General features: G+C 41.2%; 1 protein-coding gene across 3 annotated transcripts in view; it reads right to left on the reverse strand.

Moving 5' to 3' along the window:
- TESK2 (testis associated actin remodelling kinase 2) overlaps window positions 1-26280 on the reverse strand; it is a 128502-nt gene that overhangs the window by 10957 nt on the left and 91265 nt on the right. For 2 of the 3 annotated variants that reach the window (XM_079933674.1, XM_079933676.1), the window contains one exon: window positions 1790-1936. The exons of the other annotated variant lie outside the window; for it this stretch is intronic. In XM_079933674.1, the coding sequence (XP_079789800.1) occupies window positions 1790-1936 (147 nt within the window). The remainder of the gene's footprint in view (window positions 1-1789; window positions 1937-26280) is intronic. 3 annotated transcript variants of the gene reach the window in all.

The following is a 26280-nucleotide window of genomic DNA, read 5'->3' on the forward strand; positions in this document are numbered from 1 at the left end:
TCTGAGTAGGAAGCAACAATTTGATATTTTTTTTATTTTAATTTAATTAATTTATTTTTGGCTGCATTGGCTCTTCGTTGCTGCACGCAGGCTTTCTCTAGTTGCAATGAGCTAGGGCTACTCTTCGTTGCGGTGCGTGGGCTTCTCATTGTGGTGGCTTCTCTTGTTGCAGAGCATGGGCTCTAGGCACGCAGGCTTCAGTAGTTGTGGCACAAGGGCTCAGTAGTTGTGGCTCACGGGCTCTAGAGCGCAGGCTCAGTAGTTGTGGCGCACGGGCTTAGTTGCTCCGTGGCATGTAGGATCTTTCCGGACCAGGGCTCGAACCTGTGTCCCCTGCCTTGGCAGGCGGATTCTTAACCACTGCGCCACCAGGGAAGCCCCAGCAATTTGATTTTAGTTGCATGCCTGAGGTGAGAGTATACTACCAACTTAAGGCAGTATCTAAGTTGATACAACCCCACCCATTTGCCTGGAACAAGTGCAGTTTTCTAAGTTTTGAGTTTCTAAAACGTTCTAAGGAAGGAGAAAAGTCTGATGAAAGGAAATGATACCACCTTCCAGGTCCCAGCTGTCCAACTGTCCAGCCCTTGCTTATACCAATAAAGATAAAGGACTCCTCACAACTAGGTCTCAGCTGGTCACCAGATTCCACCTGCCACTCTTATTGCTCCTTTAGTAACAGTGCAGCTGACTACAAATGGCCCTGCCACACCTAGGGGCCCTACAAGCACCTCCCCGAAGCTATTTTCTGTGTAGTACTCACAAACCAATGGCCAGGGTCCCTTGGGGACAGTACTGCTGTTTGGAACACCAGAACCATTCTAATGTGAGGTAGCCAGGGACTCACTGCTCTAGGCCTTACTGGCTCTGAGAGCACAGCCTGCTTTCGTTCCCTTTGCAAACTTTTTCTTATAACAGGCTCCCATACCCCTCATCCATGACAGAAGAGCTGTAGGAGTATGTGTATGCATGTGCGTGTGTGTGCATATGTTTGTGTTGAGGGTGCAGAATGAAATAAGAGCTATTCTTGGGCAGGTACAAAACTTCTATAATACCTCCCTAGAAGACTTTAAATCAGCTCTTGGACAGAAGTTATATTAGATGATTTATAGTTCCCATATCAATGATCAAACAGTACTATTTATATAAGCCTTGTCACGTGATGTCCTGTGCTACTTGGCCCTGAGGTGTCTGCCTTGTAGTATGGCCAACTTCCTCTAAAAGCAACTCTTTTCTAACCTGGTCACACAGCAATTTGGACAGCAAGAGAATACTACAGAGACCAGCTGACGCCAAAGAGGAACTGGCAGGATGGCAGAAACTCAATCACACAGAAAGAAAATGGGTCAGTACATTATGGCTTTCAAAACCTACACTCAAGTGACTAAAAATCACAGAACTCCTGCTGGAGGCCATGGGACAGAATACTAAGAGACAGGCTCCCATATTGCCTTGACTGCTGTCACTCCTATAGGGCAAGAACCTCTTAAGTGTCCTCATGCCATCTACTCCTGCAACACACATTCAGGACCTGAAGCCAAGAGTGAAGGTTCTCAAGATGTATGTGTTGCCAGACTCAGCAATGAAAGGTACCTACCCGCTGTGAGCCGAGATTGGCTTTCTAAGGACTAGCTGTACATAGTAATAAGTTGTATCCTCTGTGATTGAATGTTGAATTTATAAGAGATCTCCATCATATTCAAGCACATTAATGACTGGTTTCTTAACACAGTTTTCTTCGTAATGGAAGACAGTGTCTCAAAGAGTAGTGCATGTAAAGCCTTCGTACCTTAGATGTGAGGTCCCGATGGAAAATGCCTTTGAAGTGAAGGTAGCTGAGGCCCACTGCTATGTCATAAGCCAGTTTCACCCTCACAGTCCAGGGCAAATGCAGGTTACTGTCTAGCAACTGTTCCAGGTTTCCAGAGTTGATATACTGCAAAACAGAAGGAAAACCCAGCTACCATTTGTCAGGAATGCTTAGGATGGTGGTGAAACCACTAAAGAGTAGACACCTAGAAGATAAAGACTGTATTTTTTTTTTGAAGTTACTGAGGGCTTATTCTGCATCCAGGCACTATGGTAGGTGCTGCACCTTCCTTTGAGAAGATCACAATCTATTAAGGGATATAGACAAACAATATAATGTAGTAAATGCTAAAAGATGGCTTTGTACAGGTACGACAGCACTGTGCAGCACAGAGGATAAAGTTACTAACTCAGTCTAGGCATGTCAGAGAAAGCTGCACAAAGGAAATAAAGGAGTCCAAAGGATGACTTGGGGGAGCAGGAAAGAAAGTCCACACAGAGGGAGCCGCATATGTAAAGTTATAGGTGAAGAGCATGGTGTATTCAGGAAACTAATTTACTCAATATGGCCAGAGTGCATGAGAGGAGAGACGGGTGAGGCTGATATGCTTTGCTAAGGTATATGGACTTTATCCTGTCTATAAGGAACAAAAGAAGCCTTTTAAAGCAAAAGAGCAACATGTTCATGTTTGTTTTTTAAAGAAAAGATTATTTTAGCAATGGTATGATAGATGGATTAGAGTGGAGAATACGGAGAAGGGAAAATAGGTTAGGAGATTATTGCGATAATCCTGGTGAAAGAAGAATGCCTGAGTTAAGGCAATAGTTGAGGCACTGGAATAGAGCAAGATTCAAGATTTAGATGGCAAAGTCAAAAAAAACTTGATGAATGCTGGATGGGGGGATAAGGGCAATGAAAAGCTCCTAGGTTGATCGCAGGCTACTGGTCCCTGGGTGCCATTATTAAATATCCAGAATACAGGGAGAGGAGCAGATTTTTAGAAGAGGCAATGTTAAAAGATAGTGAGTTCAAGTCGGACATGTTGGGTTTAAGGGCATGTGGAGATGTCCTATAGAGAGTCAGTTTGAAGTTTAGGAGCAAAGCCTGGGCTAGAGACTAACATTTAGGAGGCAATGACAATGAGCTGAAGTAGTCACTGAGGCTAAGGAATGTACGGAGCTGCCCAGGGGTTAACATGTAAGGTGGGAAATTACCAGAATCCCAAGCAACTGTAGCATTTAAAGGAGCAGGCAGAGGAGGAAGAAGCAAGCAAGAATGTCACCACAGAAGACAAAGGAGGAAAACATTCCAAAGAGGAAATGACCAATAGTATCAAAATGCTATAGATCAAGTAAGATGAGCCTGAAAAGTGTCTACTGAATTTGCAACTGAGAAGTCACTGGCAACCATGGCCAGAGCAGTTACAGTAAAGTGGTTAAGACCAGAGTAAGATCAAAGTGAATTGAGGTGTGAGTAGGAGATAAGGCTAAGGGGAAATGACATGAAGATGTACTCTTTCAAGAAATTTGGGTGTTCGTCATTCCTACATACCCATGAAGAGCTGCTTTGCCTTTTTTTTTTAAGAGCAAATAAGCCTATTTATATAGAGATAATAAATAATAATAACAAAAATAGCAGCAGCAGCTGCAGCTAATATTTATTTACTTGTTACTTGCTTTGTGCCAGGCACTACTCTGAGAACTTTCCATTAATTACATCATTTAATCTTCATATAACCCTAAGGTAAGTGTACTATTATTCTCATTTTACAAAAGGCATTTAGACGTTAAGCAGCTTGCTCAAGGTTACCCAATTATTAAGCAGCAGAGCCAGGGTTCCAACTCAGGCAGTCTGGCTCCAGAGTTCATGCTCTACCCCTACATTACACTGGAGAGCCATGGTGTCTGGGTACAGAGAGCCTCATGCAGAACAGGAGCTCAAAATTTTTTGCCAATTAAATTCATGAATTTATTCAAACCTTACATGATGTATTATCTCCCTCCTCTTTCCAAGGGAGAAAAAGGGGAAAATTCCTCTAAGCCTAAAATTAAGCTCTTAATACCTTTTTGGAGTGGGGGTGATATTGAATTTATAAAAGACTAGGGAACCTAATGGGAGAGAAGGCAAAAAATCTGAATTTTAGGGACTTCCCTGGTGGCACAGTGGATAAGACTCCACGCTCCCAATGCAGGGGGCCCAGGTTCTATCCCTGGTCAAGGAACTATATCCCACGTGCCTGCCACAACTAAGAGTTTGCATGCCACAGCTAAGGAGTCCGTGAGCTGCAACTAAGGAGCCTGCGAGCCACAACTGAGGAGACCTGGAGCCACAACTAAGGAGCCCGCCTGCCACAACTAAGACCCAGTGCAACCAAATAAATAAATATATATGTAGGGCTTCCCTGGTGGCGCAGTGGTTGAGAGTCCGCCTGCTGATGCAGGGGACACGGGTTCGTGCCCCAGTCCGGGAGGATCCCACATGCCGCGGAGTGGCTGGGCCCGTGAGCCATGGCTGCTGAGCCTGTGCATCCGGAGCCTGTGCTCCACAGCGGGAGAGGCCACAACAGTGAGAGGCCCGCATACCGCAAAAAAAAGAAAAAAAAAAAATATATATGTGTGTGTGTGTGTATATATATATATATATATATGTACACACACACACACATTTTTAAATCTGAATTTTAGTCCAAGTCTGCCTCAACAGCCATTTTACTTTGGACAAATCAACTAATAAGGCTACCCTTCAGTTTTCCCACATAAAAAGTAGGTATGATAATCCATGATCCATATTACTCACAATGTTATTATAAGAATCGAATACAAATACATGAAAGTGCTAAGAAAAAAATATAAGTTCCATATAATGAGATTTTCTGATGTGGTAACATAGCACCAAAAAGAACCAGTTGGGGGCAGCACGATGCAGCACTTCAGATCCTTGGATGAAGTGGATCAGGTTTGGCAAGGCAGAGAGAATGGCTAAAAATACGCCAAACTTCTCAAAAGGGAAACCTGTTGATCTGCTTCATCTTGCTTGATAATCCAGCTTTGGAAATCTCAAAACGAGGTATAACGACAGCATTAGCATAGTGCCCTCGTCTCCTCACTCTAGTTGAATCTGTTCACAGTTTACGTCTGAGGTGCTCATTTGCTAAAAAGAAACTGAACTTGCAAATTCCAAGCTATATGGGGGCAATGAAGCTGACAGCTAAACATGCAGACAAATTTCTTTGGCTCTGAGAGTGAAAAAGATATGAAGAAGTGGTGGTTCACTTGTTTGGCGTGGTGACAGTGTGACATGGAAGGCCTGACTTTGGGAGCCACTCAGGCTTCCTACTGAGGGCCAGGCAGAAAAGACTGGTGAAAAGCCTGTATGTGCATTCTCTGTGGGCCAGGCTAAGCCAGGACTCTTGATTCTGGTTCGGAGAAACACATGTTTATTACTCTTGTCCAGTCATGTCTCTGAAAGCCTGAGAAATCCACAGACCAAGCCACAGGGTGGAGAGCAGAGGAGAGAGGCGAGACAAGGTGAGGAACCACACTGGCTAGTAGGCTCTGACTTTTCCTGGCAAGATGGAAAAAGCACAAACCAGATCCAGAGAGGGAAACCAAATGGAATTTATTGTTACAACCCACTTCTCTTGCCTGCCTTCGGTGAATACTTTGGTGGAGCTGGTAAGCCTCTGGGCCCTCAGAAACCACAACTTCTCAATGTCTCAAGACCTTTGCATGTATGAGGAAAGGAAGTTTGAGATCTGCCAAGAAGGAAGATTTCTAAGTTGCTACACTGTGTGCCCATTAGTCGGAACGTCCACTTCCCTATAAGCAACTCCCTGTGCAGACTCAGCTGGTGTGTTCTCTGAACAAATCCCTCTGTGGGAAGCAGAGGCAAGAACAACTGTTCCAGCACATTCAGCTTTCCGGGTTGGGGATAACAGCTGCTTTGCTTTCATTTTCTTCCAGACCACTCCCTTGGGAGCTCTACAAAACAACCTAAGGCACTGGCAACACATTTAAATACCTACTAGAGAGAGAAGATTTCACAATTTTTATTGTTGTTATTTTAAAGTTCAGAAAACTATAATATCAGCCAATCAAATGTGTTAAAGGTACTTCAATACCTCTAAGTGACTGTTCCCCAAATATACCTACACCAAAACCTCTCCTCTTCATGGTCTAATAAAATGTTAGCGTTTCTGCCATTTCATTTGTGTTTGATACTTGATTTCATTAAAGACTCTTTTCTTGGAAGGCACTCAGTAAACAAATGTGTGTTTGGTGACTAAACAATATTACTATGTATGTAAGAAATCATATGCCAACACCCTAGAAAATCATCAAAGGGACGGGTAAGTGGACACTTAATTCTCCACTCAGGAATATCAATTCAGGGAATTCCCTTGCTGTTCAGGGGCACTTTCATTGCCATGGGCCCAGGTTCAATCCCTGGTTGCTGGGGAACTAAGATCCCGCAAGCCTCACGGTGTGGCCCAAAAATAAAAAGGAACATCAATTCAGGTTATTTCTACAAAGATTTATTGAGCGCTCCTCCCATTCCTGTCGCCCTCATATGAGACTAAGAACCTATCCATTTACATCAACATTATATCTCCCAGTGATTGGAAGAGTCCCATCCACATAGTAAATGTAGGTATGTAAACACTCAGTTTACACCTTAAAGAAGTTCAATGAAAGACACCTAGGTAAGTAAGTAATACTAATAACCCTTTAGCAGAGGTAAATACTTGGGTATGAAAGTAGATACTGAGGAGTTTAGAAAGTTTCACAGAAAAAGTAACACCTGGGTTGGATCCTAAAAAGATAGTTAAGAGTTGTCTTGGCTGAGAGTATGGTTCTTCCCACATACACCCTATAGGCTCTGATGGTACCACTCAGACAGAGACAGACACATAAACATGCCCATACAAAGAATATTCTGGAGCAGGACTAGGCAATACTTACCTCTCCCTGAAGTAACATTCACTACACCCAGGGCTCCTGTTCTCAATTCTTGCTGATTCTGATCATAACCTCACCCAATTATAACCAGTCAGAAGAACAAGGCAAACGGCTACCTTTTTTTTTTTAACTTTGAATTATCAATATACTGATATCTGTAATCAAACAAACATCTATGAACAGTGGTTCAAAGACATATTCAGAGAGGTTCTGAAGAAAACATCAACTGTAAGAATTATTATACCTTTTTGATGAATCTACCCAAATAGCCTAGAGCTAAGGCACTTACCCAAGGCAGATAAATGTGCTGCCATCCAACTAACAGAGATCATTTGCTGCCACTTAATTAGCACAGCTGTCCTGAGGTAGACCCATTCATCTCTCTATCCATCCACCTACACAAACACTGAAAACCTACTACATAAAAACATAAAACTAAGTGGGGCCAGTCCCTGCCCTTAGTTCACAGTCTAGTCTAGTCGAGTTCACAGTCCAATAGAGATGACATATAATCAACTAACAATTTTTTTTCATACAGGACAATGATCAGACATGCTTCACAGAAATATCATTCTAACAGTAATGTAAAAACTGTATGGAAAGGTCAAGAATTGAGGCTGGGTGGCTTCCCTGGTGGCGCAGTGGTTGGGAGTCCACCTGCCGATGCAGGGGACACGGGTTCGTGCCCCGGTCCGGGAAGATCCCACATGCCACAGAGCGGCTGGGCCCGTGAGCCATGGCCGCTGAGCCTGCGCGTCCGGAGCCTGTGCTCCCCAACAGCAGAGGCCACAACAGTGAGAGGCCTGCGTGCCACAAAAAAAAAAAAAAAAAGAAAAAAGAAAATTGAGGCTGGAAGAACAGTTAGAAGGCTACTGGAATCATCCAGGTGAGAAGTAACAAATGCCTGAGAAAGACAATGGCAGCAAGAATGGAAAGGAGGTTAATACCTGGAGATATCTCGGAGGTAGAACCAATATGATTTGGTATTTAATTAAAGGCAGGGAATAATTAAAAGAGATACGGTATACAAAGTATGTCTAGCACAGTGCTTAGCTGACAGTACACAACTCATTCTCCCCACTATCAATATCTAATCATCATCATCCCTCCCCTTGGTTACGCCATTAGCTTTCTAACTAGTCTTCTTTTCCCCTTCTTACATCTTGAACAGACTTAGCTCTCATTCCAATCCATTTTCCTTAATACAGCCAAGATTAACCTTCTAAAATACCAACCTGAAGCCACTCCCTTGTTAAAATTATTCACTGATGCCCTATTACTCTTAGGATAAAATCCACAATCCTTAGCATGGCACACAGTCTTTCACTCCTGCTTATAAGGGTCTGACCCCTGCTTACATGCACGTTTGTGCACATTGCTGGTCCCTTTACCTTGAATACCTTCCCCCACATAGGCCTGGCTAATCACTCATTGAGGATTCAGTTCTGTTTCCTGGAAGCCCATATGTAGGGTTGGGAGTAAAAAAGACATTCTATGCGAAAGGAACACAAAGATAAAGTGCAGAGATTAGTAGTCATTCCTTTTTGTTTTTCTTTCCCTGCGTAAAGTATAAGTAGGGGAGAAGGGATAAAGCTAAAAAGTAAAGCTGGTCAGTAAATTATAGTGGTGAAGCCCACATACTGCAGAGTTAGACTGCCTAGGACTGAATCTCACCTCTGACTAGTTGTGTGACCCTGGGTTGGTTACTCTTTAATATTCATCTATAAAATGGGAATAATAATAGAACCTAATCCATAGAATTATGAAAATTTAATGAACTAATGTATAAAATGCTTAGAACAATGTCCAAGGAAGTTCTCAATGTTGTTATTATTGCTATTATTATTATATTTATTGTTAGTGTAGAAGTTCTGGAACACCAAGATGAAACATCTATAGCTAATTTAGCAGATCATGGGGACCACTAAAGGTTTATAGGTAAAGGTATAATATAATCTATTGTGTGTTGAACTATGTCTCCCAAAAAGATAGGCCCAATTCCTAACCCCTGGTACCTGTGAATGTGACCTTATTTGAAAACAAGGTCTTTGCAGATGTAATCAAGTAAGATGAGGTCCTATTGGAGTAAGGTGGATCCTTAATCCAATATCTTAACAAGAAGAGGAGAGGAGATACAGACATACAAGGAGAATGTCATGTATCGATGGAGGCAAAGATTTGAGTGATGCATCTGTAAGCCAAGGAACACCAAGAGAGACTAGGAAGAAGCAAGGCAGGATCTTCCCCTAGAGCCTTCAGAGAAAGCAAGACCCTGCCAACACTTTGATTTCAGACTCCTAGCTTTCAGAACTATGAGGGAATAAATTTCTGTCTTTATAAGCCACTCACATTGTGGTGCTTTGTTATGGCAGCCCTAGGAAACTAATACAGGACCAAAACTACATTTCAGAAAGCCCATGGTGGTAGCAGGATAGAGGAGGAGCTAGAGGGAGGTTTGAAGGGTACTGCATCAGTCCAGATGAGAGACGACCAAACGCCTGACTTAGAATGCTACCATAGGTATGAAAAGGTGGGCTAGAGTTAGAACAAGCAGAGGTAGAACCTAAAGGATTTAGCAACTGAATGGTAGACATGAGAACTGAGGAAAAAGAGTCAGAGGCAACTCAGAGATTCCAAATAGATGTGTTGAGAGAAACAACGGGAAGAGATCCTACAATCTTATATACCAAAAGTAAGTCAGAAGCTCATCAGAAACCGTCAGAGGCAACTCAGAGATTCCAAATAGATGTGTTGAGAGAAACAACGGGAAGAGAGCCTACAATCTTATATACCAAAAGTCAGTCAGAAGCTCATCAGAAACCAGCATCAATGCCAAATAGCCAAATCAGTGGCTTGTCAAACCTCTTCTCTGGATGGGCCCTCTGCAGAGGAGGGCCTGGGCCCCGACCTAGTTTTCACTGAAGCCCAACAATGCCATTGTGCTGGCCACTGTATATTTGTTGGTTGGCTCCAAACACAAAGGCTAGCAGACATCCCATCCTGCTGGCTTGGTTTAAAGAAGAAAAGAAAGCTTTGTTACTGCCCTGGGTAATTCCAGGACAGGCATCCCAAGAGCGCCCTGTGGGAGGCTCATGCTCCAAAGGAGCCTCCTGTTCTCAGCTCGAGGTTCCACAGCCACTACAAGTGCACATCCACACATCTGCCAAGGCCTGAGTTTGCCACGGTTCAGCCTCCACTCCAGGAGGTCCACCGGGACCTGCCTGACTCAAACAGTCAGTAGTAATGGACTGATTCAAAGAGAAAGGGAACCCAAAATGTGTTTCAGAATATTTAAATGTTTCACTCTCTCTGCCTTCATATATGTTTACTGCCCAGAATACTCTTCTTCCCCTTCACAGCTTTGCTAATTCTTATTCATCCTTCTAAACCCAGCTTGAGTCTCTTATTTTGGAAACCATTTCCTGATACCCCATCCCATACTTTGTGCCACTTTGGCCCCCTGTATGTACTTCTACTATTGCTTATCATATTGTACTATAACCTTGATGGCAGGGACCAGATCTTTCTCAACTTTGTAAGCCCAGTATCCAGTGACACAAACAATAAATTGTTGAATTAACAAATGAATAAGTACATTTAAATAAATAGAGGCAGATTTTAAGTTCCCTCTTTTATCTGAAGCCCTCCCAACTCTGTCATTAATGTAACTTAAGATCAAAAAGAGAAATGTGCTTTGAGAGGAATTTTCTGATAAATATCATGCAAAACAAACATTTAATAATGCTTACTATATGGCAGATACTATGGTAGCAATGAATTTAAAGCAAAATACAAAACAGTGTGTTTTGAGAGGAATTTTCTGATAAATATCATGCAAAACAAACATTTAATAATGCTTACTATATGGCAGATACTATGGTAGCAATGAATTTAAAGCAAAATACAAAACAGTGTGTTTGGCCACTCGGTAATATGAAATTTTGAGGATCCTTTGACACTCTGTCAGCAGATTCCTTAAAATGGTCAGAATCACATGGACTTAAAAAATATATCTAAGATCTCCTTTTGAGAATTATAGAGGGTATTTCTTTTATCAGTAGCTGAAAGCCAAGTAGAAGAGGCCATAAAGATATCGCCCCCTCTTTCCTCACACTTCCCACAGACACTTAGCATAACCCATTCACCACTTTAAGAACATGTTTGTTGGGCTTCCCTGGTGGCGCAGTGGTTGAGAGTCCGCCTGCCGATGCAGGGGACATGGGTTCGTGCCCCGGTCCGCGAAGATCCCACGTGCCACGAAGCGGCTGGGCCCGTGAGCCATGGCCGCTGAGCCTACGCGTCCGGAGCCTGTGCTCCGCAACGGGAGAGGCCACAACAGTGAGAGGCCCGCGTTATCACAAAAAAAAAAAAAAGATGTTTGTTTAACGCACCTGAAGTCGTAAGAGTGTTTTTCTATGCACATAAACTACTATAAACAACAAAATGACTGTTTACCCACAAGATTCAAAACAGTATGACTGGGACATCCCTGGTGGTCCAGTGGTTAAGAATCCACCTTCCGATGCAGGGGACACAGGTTTGATCCCTGGTCGGGGAACTAAGATCCCACATGCCGAAGGACAACTAAGCCCTCGCGCCACAACTACTGAGCCCACGTGCCACAACTAGACAGCCCATGCACCACAACTAAAGACCCTGCATACCGCAACAAAGATCCTTAGATCCAACTAAGACCCAACACAGACAAAAACAAAAAAAAGGAATGACTAAGCTTTTCCCACAGATTTTTAATTTACAGCAAACATCTCATAATCAAAATCAAATTTGTTTAAATAAACATTAAAAGATAAATCTGTAAAACAAATCTTCTCAAAGAAATGAACTAAGATAACAATAAGACTATTTTCTTTGCCCCATAAAGCTCTACTAGCAATCAATGGTTCCAGACATGATTTATGATCAGCCCAGGGCTCCTGACTATTCCATCCAGCTTGCTTTCCTATCCCCAAATCCATAATATCTCTACCAGCAACATGGCTATTAAGGTCATGTTTAAAAGCATTCTTCCCTCCAGCTTGCTACCCCACATCTACTACAACCCCACATCCTCCAGCTTCAGACAGGAACCTCTGACATTCACCTGGTGATTGGGCTCAGAGTGAACAAAGCAATCTATTAAGGAAGACAACACATCCTGCCTCCCCTTAGCAGATCTCAGGAGTAAGGGCTTGACAGTGGACAAAATGAAAATGGAAACCAAAAGAGGTTAAGTTTCTAATTAAGGTGATTTATATCAAAGGAGACTGTCCTCAAATAAGCTAATCATTTCTTCTACCTCTTCTGCCCATATCAACACACTACTTGGTCTCTGGGTAAGGAAGAAGTCAAGCAAAAGTTAGAGGCAACTATAAGCTTAAATGGTATCTTCTAGTGGCAAACGGTAGGTAGGGGGGTAGAAAGGGAGGAAAGGTTTCCAATTTCTATGTGGAAGACAACTTCCCAACCCAATAGTCACGCCAAGTACAGGCAGAAATCTCCTCTGAAGGCTAAGGGTCAGATAGGTAACTAATTACCCGCAAGTTCACAAAAATTCACAAAGACTAGTTGGAGTTATCGAAGGAAGGGGTGGGAACAGAGGACTCAGCCAGTTCTGGTTCTACTGCAGAGAAAACAGACTTGAGGTCTGGTGTATACATAAGTATCTACAGCTGTAGGGAAAAAGAGAGAGCCTTTTCTTTGGTTTCAGACCATCTCAAGTGTCAGAATGATGTGCCCTCTGTAATTCCCTGGCAGTCCAGTGGTTAGGACTCTGCAGTTCCACTGCACGGGGCATGGGTTCGATTCCTGGTTGGGGAACTAAGATCCTACATACTGCATGGCCAAAAAAAAAAAAAAGAGAGAGAGAGAGAGAGAGTAAATGAGAAAAATCAGATGATTAATCTTGAGTGAAGTTAAGTCTGGATTTATTTTACCATGTTCCAAATTATCTTTCCTCTATTAGCCACTGGACTCTCTGGGAAGCAGCCAATCCTGGTCTAAGGCCAACTCTCAATTCAAACAAAGCAGCAGATCTGGATATCATGTCACTCAGAAGCGTTCTAGGGATGCTAAATTCTAAAACATTTTTCTAAATGACTACAGGCAGAGAATGACCATAGCACTGAATTCTAAACCCTTTCCAAATAAATTCAGAAAGTCCTAACACACAATTAACTTCACTTCTTGAGTTCACTGAGAAGAGGTTCAATGCCATTCCTAGATCAGTGTCTAGCAGAATAAGCCCCAATAAATACTAATTGAATTAATGAACAAATTAAATGTCCCTAACTATCTATCTACATATAGAAATTCCTTCTACACTCTCCATGAATCAGCTCTCATCAGCTACCTCAGTCCTTAGACTTTAGACCAGAAAGCTCTTGCCCAAGGAAGGGCTTTAAGATGTAGTGATGTGTTATCCCTGAAAAGCTCAAATGCTGAGTCTGGTCTTCTGTAGCGAAGAGACTATGCCGATTACAGTGTTATGTTAAAAAAAAAAAAAAAAGGGGGCTTCCCTGGTGGCACAGTGGTTGAGAGTCCGCCTGCCGATGCAGGGGACACGGGTTCGTGCCCCGGTCCGGGAAGATCCCACATGCCGCGTAGCAGCTAGGCCCGTGAGCCATGGCCGCTGAGCCTGCGCGTCCGGAACCTGTGCTCCGCAACGGGAGAGGCCACAACAGTGAGAGGCCCGCGTACAGCAAAAAAAAAAAAAAAAAAAAAAAAAAAATCCCAGGTAATACACACACAGCTGAGGAAGTTCTCCAGCAGCACTCTCCAAGTTTTCCACATCTCAGTAAATGAAACAACCACCCACCTAGAAAATGGGCATCTTTTTTTTTTTTTTTTTCTTGCAGTACGCGGGCCTCTCACTGTTGTGGCCTCTCCCGTTGCGGAGCACAGGCTCCGGACGCGCAGGCTCAGCGGCCACGGCTCACGGGCCTAGCCGCTCCGCGGCATGTGGGATCTTCCCGGACCGGGACACGAATCCGTGTCCCCTGCATCGGCAGGCGGACTCTCAACCACTGCGCCACCAGGGAAGCCCGAAAATGGGCATCATTTGATTCCTCACTCTTCTTTCTTACCTAAGTCACAAGACCTTGTCTTTCTATTTCGAAAACAGATCTTTAAAAATCTTCACAGATACCACCGCAGTTCAAGCTACCCACATCTCTCATATAATCTATACGTTTCTCCTCACTGGTCTCCTTGCCCTCACTTCCGTCCCTCTACAGTCAATTCTCCAGAGCAGCCAAAGTGCTATTTTAAAATGCAAATTGTATCCTACTACTCTCCTGTCTAAAATCCTTCAACTGCTTCCTGCTGTATTTAAAACAAAATTCAAAATCCTCACCATGGCCTATAAGGCCCTGTATGATCCAGCCTCTTTCTCTCAAATTTTTAATCTTCTTCTCCTCCCTAATCTTCATGAATATCTCCTTTTCTTTTAGGTATTCTCAGAAAAGTATTTCTATGACCTTATGTACAGGATAAGCTAGTCAGTATCAGCATATATACATTGTCCTTACTTATCTCATGGATGGATCAACAGTTTTTTCAAAGGTACATACTCATGAGGAAAATAATGCCCAAGGGTATGGAATAACAATATAATATGATGGGATAGATCTGAAAGGCAGTCCATTCTAAGCCCCGCATCATACAATTGAAGTCCTTCTATAACATCCTTGCCAAGGGGCCAAAGTAACCCATATTAGCTTTATGAAGAGAATAGTTAGGGAAGAGAATAATCATACTAAACACAACTGTCCTCCTTAACTGTGGTGCCCTCTAACCAATACTCCAACTTTCCAACATCTAAGAATGTGGTCTTTAGTTTCCTGAGCTTAATAAAACGGCAGTGCCTGAGGAAGCCTGCTATTTCCTCTACCAACCCCAAGCTCTTCAATGACCTGTTACCTATTCGTTGCTAGTGGTAAACAAAACAGAACATGGTCCCAGTCCTACTGGAACTGACATATGAAAGAGACAATAAACAAACATTCAAATAAATGAAGATCTATATGTTATGAAATGTGCTACAATGAAAAAGGAAAGAGTGCTATCAAAGAGAATAATAATCTAAGTAACGATCTAGATGCAGGGAGATCATTGGGAAAAGCCACTACAGTAAAGTGAAAATTTTAACTAAGACTTGAAAATTGAGTTAAGTAGGTAAAAATGGAAAAACAGCTTTTCAGTTATTATTTAATCTAATTCTTAGCTTCTTTTTATATAAAATAGCAATCATAATAGCTATATCTCACAGGGTTGTCATAGGATGAAAAAAAGAAAATGTATGCAAAACTTTACATTCCAGATATATTAGCTATTTCTCTAACAAGTATTATGATTTTATAATCAGAAAAATGTTATTTTTTTTAAAAAGTATCCCTGATACTGCCAAGTACAATAAATTATTGGTTAAAAAAATGAAATATTTTCTCATCCAAACACCTTAGTTGACTTAAAGACTTATCAGGTAAGTAACATGTCTGTTGTTTTATTTGTAAGTTAGTGCTCGGTTCTGTTCCTTCTGGGTGTACCAGAAACGTATGTTTGATTGACTAGCTAATCTGGGTAGAAAAGAAATTGTTGAGCAAATTAGTTACAGAGGAAAAGGATGACTATGCAAGAGGCCTTACAATTGAACAACATAAGAGGCCATTTAGAAATTACTCCATTCATGAGGCAAGAGTTCCAGCCATTCACACAGGTACTAAAATGCATTGGAAAATTTACCTCAACTTCACTTTTTAGATGACATAAAATGTTTGTTGTTTGCTTCCTTTCTCCCTATTCAATCATTCAGCCAATGTCTATAAATGAGTGTCCTAAACACAAGGTACTGCTGGGAGATTAGGAGCATACAGATAAGTAAGTCACTATCCTTGCCATTATATAATAGCCAGCAACTGGTTTTACATAGCACTTTCACAGTTACCTCATTTGAACTTTGCAAGATCTTGAAACATTCTGTCATCCTTTTCTTTATTTTCTTTTAATAAATTTATTTATTTCTATTTATTTATTATTATTTTTTGGCTGTGTTGGGTCTTTGTTGCTGCACGCAGGCTTTCTCTAGTTGCAGCGAGCAGGGGCTACTCTTCGTTGCAGTGCGCAGGCTTCTCTTGTTGCCGAGCAGAGACTCTAGGGCGCGCAGGCTTCAGTAGTTGTGGTGCACGGGCTTAGTTGCTCCGCGGCAGGTGGGATGTTCCTGGAGCACGGCTCGAACCCGTTTCCCCTGCATTGGCAGGCAGATTCTTAACCACTGCGCCACCAGGGAAGCCCTGTCATCCTTTTCTTATGAATGAGGAAATCAAGCCCAGAGATTTAAATAACTTGTCTATGGTTATTCAACTAGTAATGGTGGAACCTGGATTTGTACCCAAGTCTTTTGACCCTGAAGCCTGGGTTTCTCCTCTATTCTAGGAGCTTACACTTGTGCAGGGAAACTAAAGCAAAAATAACTTTAATATATGGCAAAATGTTTAAAAAGAGGTGCCAAAAAAAGTGTAAGAGAAGGTCAATGGAAGGAAACATTTTGACTACATAAGGGAGAGGTAGGGAGGTTTAGCAGTGGCAGAGAAAGAATGAGGAAAGGTTTTATGGAGGAATAAGTGGACTTTGAGCCAAGTCTTGAAGGGAGGGAAGATTTCTATAGGATAAAAGCAAAGAGTGTATTCTGGGCTGAAGAAATAATATGAATAAAGAGGCAGGAAAACACACAGTGTTTAGTAAACACATTAAACCCAGTTTGCCTGAGTTATAGAGTACTTGTTAAAGAGGAGGAGAACTAGAAGAAAAAAAGGCAGGATGATGCTAGAGCACAGAGGACCGAATATCAGGCTAAGAGTTAATCCTGAGTTCCATGTTTTAACACTGGCTGTGCATCAAAATAACTTATGGCACTTTATTAATTTATTTTTAAAAACAGATGCCTGGGCCTCACCCAAGACTTTAACTCAATAGGCCTTGTGTGAGGTCCTGGCATCTGCACTTTCTAAAAAGCTCCTAAGCAATTCTGGTAAGCAACTAAGGTTACAAAACTATACTGTAATCAGCGAGGAAATCACTGAATGCTTTTGAGCCAGAAAATGCCACTGATTATTCATTTATTCATTCAATCAACAAATATGATAAGGGACTTCCCTGGTGGTCCAGTGGTTAAGACTCTGTGCTCCCAATGCAGGGGGCCCAGGTTCAATCCCTGGTCGGGGAACTAGATCCTACATGCCACAACTAGAGATCCTGCATGCCGCAACAAAGATCCCACGTGCCACAACTAAACCTGGCACAACCCAAATAAATTACTTAATTAATTAATTAAAAAATTTTAAAAGATGGTATTAAAAAAATATATGATAAGCAGCTATCATTGTCAGGCACTATACAGGACCCAGTGGATGTCAATGCAAACAAAACAGTCCTTGCCTTCAAGGAATTTATAAACTACATACACAAGCAAACAGTGAATTAAAGTCAATGATAAATACTATTGTATCATGGGAGCGTGTAGGAGGGGTACCTAACTAATCTTGGGAGATTAGAAAAGGCTCCCAGAGATAGTAATATCTAAGCTGAGTCCTGAAGGTTAAATAGGAGTTGGCCAGACCATTGGGAGATGGAAGGATTGTGTCCTAGGCAGAGGGAAGAGCTGGTGCAGAGACCCGAAGGTGGAAAGGGTCACATCCCATTTGTGGAACTGAAAGAGAAAGAGGTTCAGTACAGCTGTAGTGCACAACTGAGACAAGAACCAACAGGTCAGATAAGAATGAGCAGTGAGGCCACAGAGATAATGAGTACCAGGATTAGATGTTTTGACTTTAACCTGAGGGCAATGAGGAGCCATAGAAGGGTTTATGCAGGGAAAAACAAAATTAGATTTGTATTAAACACTGTGGTGTTGGCAAAAAGACAGACATATAGACTAATGGAATAGAATAGAAAGCCCAGAAATACACCCTCATGTATCAAAGAGAAAGGATAGTCTCTGCAACAAATTAGAGATGGAGAAATGCAAATGAAAACCACAGTGAGATATCACCTCACACCCATTAGAATGCAACTATTAAAAAAAAAAAAAACCCAGGAAATAGCAAGTATTGACAAGGATGTGGAGAAATTAGAACCCTTGTGCACTATTGGTGGGACTGTAAAATGGTATAATAGCTATGGAAAACAGTATGGTGGTTCCTCAAAAAATTAAAAATAGAACTATTATATCATTCAGCAATTCCACTTCTGGGTATATTTGCAAAAAAACTGAAAACAGGGTCTCAGAGAGACATATGCACACCTATGTTCAAAGCAGTATCATTCACAATAGTCAAGAGGTAAAAGCAACCCAAATGTCCATTGACAGATGAATAGATAAGTAAAATATAGTATGTATATACTTACAATGGAATATTATTCAGGCTTAAAAAGAATGGAAATCCTGTCACATGTTACAATATGGATGAACGTTTAGGACACTAAGCTAAGAAAAATGAGCCAGTCACAAAAAGACAAATACTGTGTGATTCCACTTTTCTGAGGTACCTAGAATTGTCAGAATCATAGAAACAGAAAATAGAATAGTGGTTACCAGGGACTGGAGGAAGGGGGAAATGGGGAGTTGTTTAATAGTACAGAGTTTCAATTTTGCAAGATGAAGAAGATCCAGAAATCTGTTGCACAACAATAAAAACATATTTAATACTAACTATTGAATTGTACACTTAAAAATTGCTAAGATGGTTAAAAAAGAGATCTGTATTTTAAAAGGACCACTCTGGCTCGCAATATGGACAGTATGGATTTAAGGTGAGGAATAAAACTGACAGGGAGACTAGTTTAGAAGGTTGTGGTGAAAGAGATGGCAATGGCAGAAGGAACTGGCCTAAGGTAAATGCATTCAGGGTAGTAAGAGGTAAAATGGTCAGGTCATGGTGACTGAGAAGATGTAGAAAATGGGAGAGATCAGGGATGAAGGAAAAGAGAACTATCATTTGTAGAAAAGCTAAGCACTCAACTAATACTTTTACAAGTTAGTAATTCATTTAATAAACATGTATGAAGTAGCTACTTGTGCCAAGTACTACAGAAGGCTTTAAACAACTTTTCTGCCCCTTCACAGAACAACTTCTCCTTTTTGAAGTTCACCTAAACTGGCCGTTGACACAAAGTGTCTGCTTAATAATTATTTGTTGAGTAGGAAATAGACACAAGCAATTACTATGAGAAGGTGAAATGAGCTAAAATGAGCATGTTGAGGAAAGAAAAGCTTATGATTCACTTTGGAAATCACTGATCTAAGAATTTACTATATAAGCAAGCAATGGTGACCATGATAACAAGAAAAGACCAACATAAAGAGCAAGTAAACACAGAAGGTACAGACAGTAATTAGGTATCAGGTGTAGGAATGCTGAAATGCCCTTGAATAGTAGGAATGTGTGAGAGGTATATTGGGAGACCACCCTCTCTCCATTGAAGATTCAGCAGTGAACAAAATAGCCAGGATCAAGGAGCTTAAAGTCGAGTAAACTGGATTACAGTCAGGTGGAACTTGACTCAATCCTAGCTCCACTACTTAGCTAAGAGACCTCAGATAAATTAATTTCTCTCTGAACCTCAGATTTCTCACCTGTAAAATGGGGAAAATAGCATATATTCCATGGGATTGTACACTAATTTATCCCCACCCCCACCGCCAAGGGAGAGGCTTAGCAGGACCTGGCACACTGAAATAAGAAAAATGACTTAATGATTTTCATTATTATTACTTGGGAAGTAATACAGCAGTTGAAAAACGCCTCCTTCTAAATCAATAAAATATTTTCTAGTGAAAAAGCTGATAAACAGAAACAGGAATGTGCACACGGAAGGTATCATTCAGAGTACTCCCTGGAATCCCAATGCTCTATGAAGTTATCTCCACTTGGAGATAACTTGAACTTGAACAGGTTCAAACTCAACCTGTTCAAAACTGACCTCTTGATCATTTCCCATCTTGTATCTCCTGTAGTCTTCCCCATCTCCATTAACAGCAACTCTATCCAGATGCTCAAGCCAAAAACCTTGGTTATCCTTGAGTTATTTCATCTTCTCAAACCTCTCACCGAACACATCAGGAAAGCCTGTTTTCTCTGCTTTCAAAATAGATCCAGAATCACAAGGTCCACTGCTACCACTCTGGTCCAAGTTACCATTATTTCTCACTATTTTTGGCATAGTCTCTATTTATTGCATGGACTCTGTTGCAATAGTCTCTCTTAACTCGTCTTCCTGCTTTCAACCTTGCCTCCTTTTCAGTCTATTCACCACACAGTAGCCAGGGTGATTCTGTTAAAAGGTAAGTCACATCATGTCACAACTCTACTCAAAAACCTCCAAAGACTTCTCAATTCACCCTGAGTAAAAGCTGAAACTCTTACAACGGTCTGTAAGACACTACGTGCTCTGGCCCATGTTTCCTCTCTTACCTTCATCTACTACTATTCTTTTTTACTCTCTCTGCTGCAGCCACATCACCGTCTTTGGAGTTCTTCGACCACATTCAGCACCAGGCATTTCTGCCTCTATGTCTTCGCACTTACTGTTCCCACTGCCTAGAACACTCTTTCCCCAGATATTCACATAGGTAGCTCTATTACCTCCTTAATTTTTGTCTCTTCTGTGATACTTCCCCTAATCACATATTCAAAATTGCAAACCCCACAGCACAAAACACCATATATATTACAATTTGTTTTCCTGTTTAATCTAACTCCTCTGCCCACCCCCTGCTCATTACAATGTAATTTCCATGAGGGTAGAGATCATTATTTGTTCATTATTATATTCCCAGTACCTGGAATAGTGCTGGACACATAGTGAGAGCCAGTAATTTTTTTTTTTTTTTTTGAATGACTAAATGAGCTGGAGGCAAGCTAGCAAGTCAGGGAAAAACTTCTTTAAGAATAAAGTAAACTAAATGAACTCTTCTATTATTTGTGGGTTAAACTGCCAACCGCAAATTCTTATTTCTCAAATGTCTTAGGGAGTTACTAAAAATAAGGGCAGAAAATATGTACCACAATTTATTTAGAGATTTCTTTATTACTAGATGACCAAACCAAAAAGTTAAACAAAAGCTACTTTTTTCAAAAGTAAAGAAGATGCCAACATGTATTAATAGGAATGCTTTAGCTATTTTTACAAGTATAAATGAAATAAACTTCTAACTGTGAAAGGACTTGAGATGTAACATTTCACACTATTTTTGACTTTTGGCTCTTTCCACTGGAGTTAATTCAGCTTTCTTATATATACTATGGGCCCAGCCACATGGGGCCTTATACAGACCCTATTTAAGAGACTGAGTTCCACTAGAGGGATTTGACATAACTTGGAAAGTGGAAGGGAGAAGAGAGACAAGGGTCCTGGAAGGCATATCTAAGGCCAGCATGTGTAGAAGACAGCAAAAAGACCCACCCAACTAAAGGGAGCAATTTGAATTCTGAAATCCGATTAGAGAGAGTCTAGAATGCTAAACAGAAGTTTTTAAACAGAAGCATCACATTATCAAAGTATGCCTAATGAAGATTACTCATGTAGTAGCATATCAAATTGAAGCAAAGATATATTAGGGACAGGAAAAGCAGCCACATGCTTGAAAGATAGGGTATGGGTATGCTGCCAAAGTTAACCCAAGGCAGGCACCAGACAACTTTGCATTTGGCTCAAGGTAAATAAGGCCAGGAGAATACTCTGTACTGGGTCACACAAAAGCAAGAAAAGCAGCAGGCAAAACTAATGGCAATATCACTGCACACCAAGAAACTGGAATCGGGGTCTGGCTGCTCATTTTTATAAATAATGCATGAGTTTGGTCACTGAACCCACAGAGTTTCCTTTCATTGTAAGCTCTCTGATTATATAAGGCTTCTTACAAGTCTGACAGAAACCGACTCAGAAACAACACATATCAACCCACAGAAACAAGGAGTTTCCAAAGTAACTCTTCTTTAAGAAAGAAGGTGTAGAGTTGGGGTGGAAATGGTGAGTGAGAAGAGGATGAGGGCTATGTGAATTAAAAAATTCTCTTCAGCCACCTGCAGGGCTGACCATTCCTTCATGAGGGAAGAGCATTTCTTTCAGTACCAAGTATCTACCTGGCTGAGGCGACTTCGCTGTAAAGAGGCCAAGCAATTGCTCTGTTTATAGCTAAGTGGTTCTCATTGCCACAGTGGAAAAAAGAATAGTTTCTCCATGGCAGAAATGGCAAGAAAGACCCCAAAACATCCTACCCGCCCAGCAATTCTTTTGCTGACTCCCTGGACCAGAGTATTGTCACTTGAGGCCCCTGCCCCATAAGCTTATACCCTACTCATCCCCCAAATTCCCAATCTTCTAGGCACTAAGAGGTTCTGCACAAAGAGGCTCCCCAAACTGTTTGATTATGAGGATATTTCCCTCTTTGTGCTTTTCTTAACAAACTAAAAAACAAGAATAAAAACAAAACAACAACAAAAACAAAAAGCACAAAAAAACATTATGAGATGTCGTATAATCTGTCTGGAAGCATCTCTCTCTCCTCTCTTTCTCTGACAGCCCCCCCCCCATCTTGAATACAGAAGAGAAAACATATAGCATGTAAGTTGGTGGCAGCTACTTTTTATGAATGACAGCCAACCTTAGGGTGAAGCTGACAATATAAGCACAGAACAAAGAGATGGAAAGAGGTGGTGGTGGTGGGGGGGGTGTCTCTGGATAACATCTATTTAGCTGTTGAATTAAACCAACCCCTAACCTAATAAACTGCTGGAATTCCAGTTTACATGTCCTTTTGTTGCTTAAGGCCATTTAACTATTTTCTGTTACTTGTACCCAAATACATTCTAATATATCCAGTAACCAGAAAACAGCTTTCCCAAATAACCCAAAATATACAAAGTTAGTCAGAATCGAATTCTACAAATACTACACATGCTACACATACAAGAACCTGTGCTCAGCACTATGAAGAATACAGACGTGAATTAAGGACATCATGTTGTAATGGAAACAGTACAGGCTTTGAAGTCAGATGAACCTGGATCTAAATCCTACTTTGGGGAAATCATTTAATTTCTCTCAGCCTTAGTTTTTTCATCTATAAAACGGAGGAAATAGGACTGTAGAATTGTGAGAATTATATCTAATATATAAAACACCAAGCATAGCACTTAGTCCATAGTGGGAGTTTAGTAACTGGTAGTTATAATTTTTAAAATGAGAGCAAGTCTTTACCCTCAAGTAGGGTAGAAAAGACAAATAATTATGATGTGCTGACTGGGATATTTATAGGGTATGGGAAATTGCAAACAAAGGTTCCAATTCTTCACCCCTTACTGAATCACTGTCCTTTGACATGTAACTTTGCAGTATGCTCCCAGTGTGGACTCGGGCATGTGACTTGCTTTGTCCAACAGGATGTTGGCCAAGCAAACTTGAACATAAGCAGAATCATGAAAAGCACTTGTGCAAATGGGCTAGCATACTCTTGCTATTCTGGTTTCATCTTAAAAAGGACATGTCCAGGTTAGCCCACTGGTCCCAGAAGAGAATGAGAAACAGCTGGAGCAAAGTGCCCCACAAAGCCCAGCCTAGAGCAGACCACCAGCTGACCTGCAGATGCATGAATGAGCAAAAGTGAGAGCAGCAGAACTGCCCAACTGGGCCCAGCTCAGCTTAGCTGAACCTGCAGAGGTATCAGAAATAAATGTTTACTGCTGCATGGTTTTGTGGCTGGATATTATACAGCAATAGCTAACTGACCACACGGTTATATTTTCTGTCTTTAAAAGCCAAAGATTTCCACTTCCTTGATATTCGTGACCAAATGAAAGATAAGGTTAGGTCTTCTGAGTCAAAGACACACTTTTAGATTCTTAATTCAACTTATTAAACTCAAAAGGTTCTACACCTAATCTTTTTTTTTTTCTTTAAAGGAACATTTATTTATTTATTTTTGGCTGCTTTGGGTCCTCATTGCTGCACAGGGTTTCTCTAGTTGTGGTGAGCGGCGACTACTCTTTGTTGCAGCACACGGGCTTCTCATTGTGGTGGCTTCTCGTTGCGAAGATGGGCTCTAGGTGTCAGGGGTTCAGTTGTGGCACGCGGGCTCAGTAGTTGTGACACACGGGCTTAGTTGCTCCGCGGCATGTGGTATCTCCCCAGACCAGGGATCAAACCCGTGTCCCCTGCGTTGGCAGGCAGATTCTTAACCACTGCATCACCAGGGAAGTCCCTCTACCTGATCACTGTTGTGGCCTCCCCCGTTGCGGAGCACAGGCTCCGGACACGCAGGCTCAGCGGCCATGGCCCACGGGCCCAGCCGCTCCGCGGCATGTGGGATCTTCCCGGACCAGGGCATGAACCCGTGTCCCCTGCATCGGCAGGTGGACTCTCAACCACTGCGCCACCAGGGAAGCCCTACCTGATCTTTTATCAACTTCTTTCTCTTTAACAAATACTCATTTGCTTAAAAACTTAGAAGTCTATCCTTACTATAGGTAGTTTAAAGAAAACACACCTAAATGTCTTACTGTTCCAAGTTCAATTAATGTCTACAATTACAATGAAGACTTGTGGAAATGGCTGAAGCCCAGAAAAGTCTATATCACCACTGTATATGAGAAATATTCTTCTTAATAATATCAATACTTTATAGGCATTAATAAGAGCTATGCTTGTCTCCTGTAATTATTGGTAAACTATTTTAAGAGAAATAAGGAATGGTGCTCACATTACTGTGGAGGGCAGGCATTCTGCCAACCAAGAAATATCTACTAAATATCATCCAAGTTCCAAGCAGTATGCTTGATGTTATTAGTAATTTATTTTTATGATCCTTAGTGAAACCAATAGCTGTGCTGTCAAGTCAAATTATAAGGCAATTAAACCTAGGAGTCTCCAGAAATCTATGGCATGATGGCCTTTGCTGATCCGCTTCTGAAAACAAGCAAGAACATTTGGATATTTGGGCCTCACGGCCTTCAGCCTATTAACATCATAATAAAGATTGTTAATATCATAAACTATATCAATATCTCATTAATGATACTGGAAATATCCTCACAAAGCACTTACTGTATGTTGTATATGGCTATAAACAAGCTAATAAGCAACAGAAAATATTATTTAAGTGCAACATGGCTAAAAGAATGTTGCATTATGATCATACATTTCTGCCATTTCTACTACACCCACTTTTAAACTTGAGACATGATCACAGATTTCAAAGCAGGTTTTTCTTTGTCAGTAAAACCAACACACAAGCCCTTCCAATGAACTCACGTTTCAGTAAACAGTGATATAAACAGAGAGTGCAACAAATACTTTTACAAGTGTTTATTAGTTTATTAGTGCCAGAGCTTTGGTGGATAGAAGGCTTGAGAGGACAGAGTTTTGTCTTTGAGGAATTTATAGACTTACTTCTGAGAAAAGAAATACACAGAAAATGTTTCTTGATCCAGGATGCTGGTTATGGGTGTGTTCATTTGTGAAAACCTAGTGAGATGCACACTTTTCATGTGTGCTTTTCTGTTATGTTATACTTTGTAAAAATTTTTTAAAATCTAATGACATTAACAGTAGTACAGAACTAAGTACCAAATGAAAAATATTGACAATTCAAGGAGTTCAGGAGGGACTAGTCACTGTTAATAAAAGCTGTAATAGTTAAAATGTATTAAGCAATCACTACATGCCAGGTACTGTGTTAAATAAGCGTTTTATATTTCATCCTCACAATATCACTGTGAGGTCATGATCTAACCAACAGTTATTTGCCACAATTACATAATTACTCCTTCCTCCTTGAAACCCCTTCCTTTCCATTCCAGGCCAACACACTCCTGGGTTTTCTTCCTATCTCCCTAGCTACTCTTCGATCTGCCTTTTACCCCAGACTTTTAAAATTCAAATACTTTAGGGCCCAGCTATAGTCCTCTTCCCTATCTAGATTCCCTGGGATAGGTACTACTATCATTATTCCTGTTTTACAAGTGAAAACACTGCAGCACAGGGAGATTCAAACCTAGGCAATCAATACTACAGAGCCCATGCTCTTCACTACCTCACTAACCCACTTTCTTTGGTCTTCCATACAAGAGGCAGGATATAGCTACACACACTTCACATTCTGGTATCCTCAGTAATTGAGAAAAAAGACATAGGGTAAGGCACACGGGACCCTCCTTGATAAGATATTAACGATTAATACCAGGTACCAAGCCAGCAGGAAACCAATGCTCTTGCAAATTCTGTTAAACAATTTTCCTTCCTAAATTTCTTCACTTTGTGTTTTGGTACTTCTCAAGGAGAAATGTGAAAACATTCTAGAACATAGATTCTCAAACCTAGATGCTCATTAGAATAATCTGAAGAGCTTTCAAGAATACATATGGGCCCTCTGAAGACCTACTAAACCTAGAGTATTCCAGGAATCTGTGCTTCTAAGAAGCACCCAAGCAAATTCTGAAGTTGGTAACCCAGTACCTGAAT

The sequence above is a fragment of the Stenella coeruleoalba genome (assembly GCF_951394435.1).
Source record: "Stenella coeruleoalba genome assembly, chromosome: 1".
NCBI classification, from domain to species: Eukaryota; Metazoa; Chordata; class Mammalia; order Artiodactyla; family Delphinidae; genus Stenella; species Stenella coeruleoalba.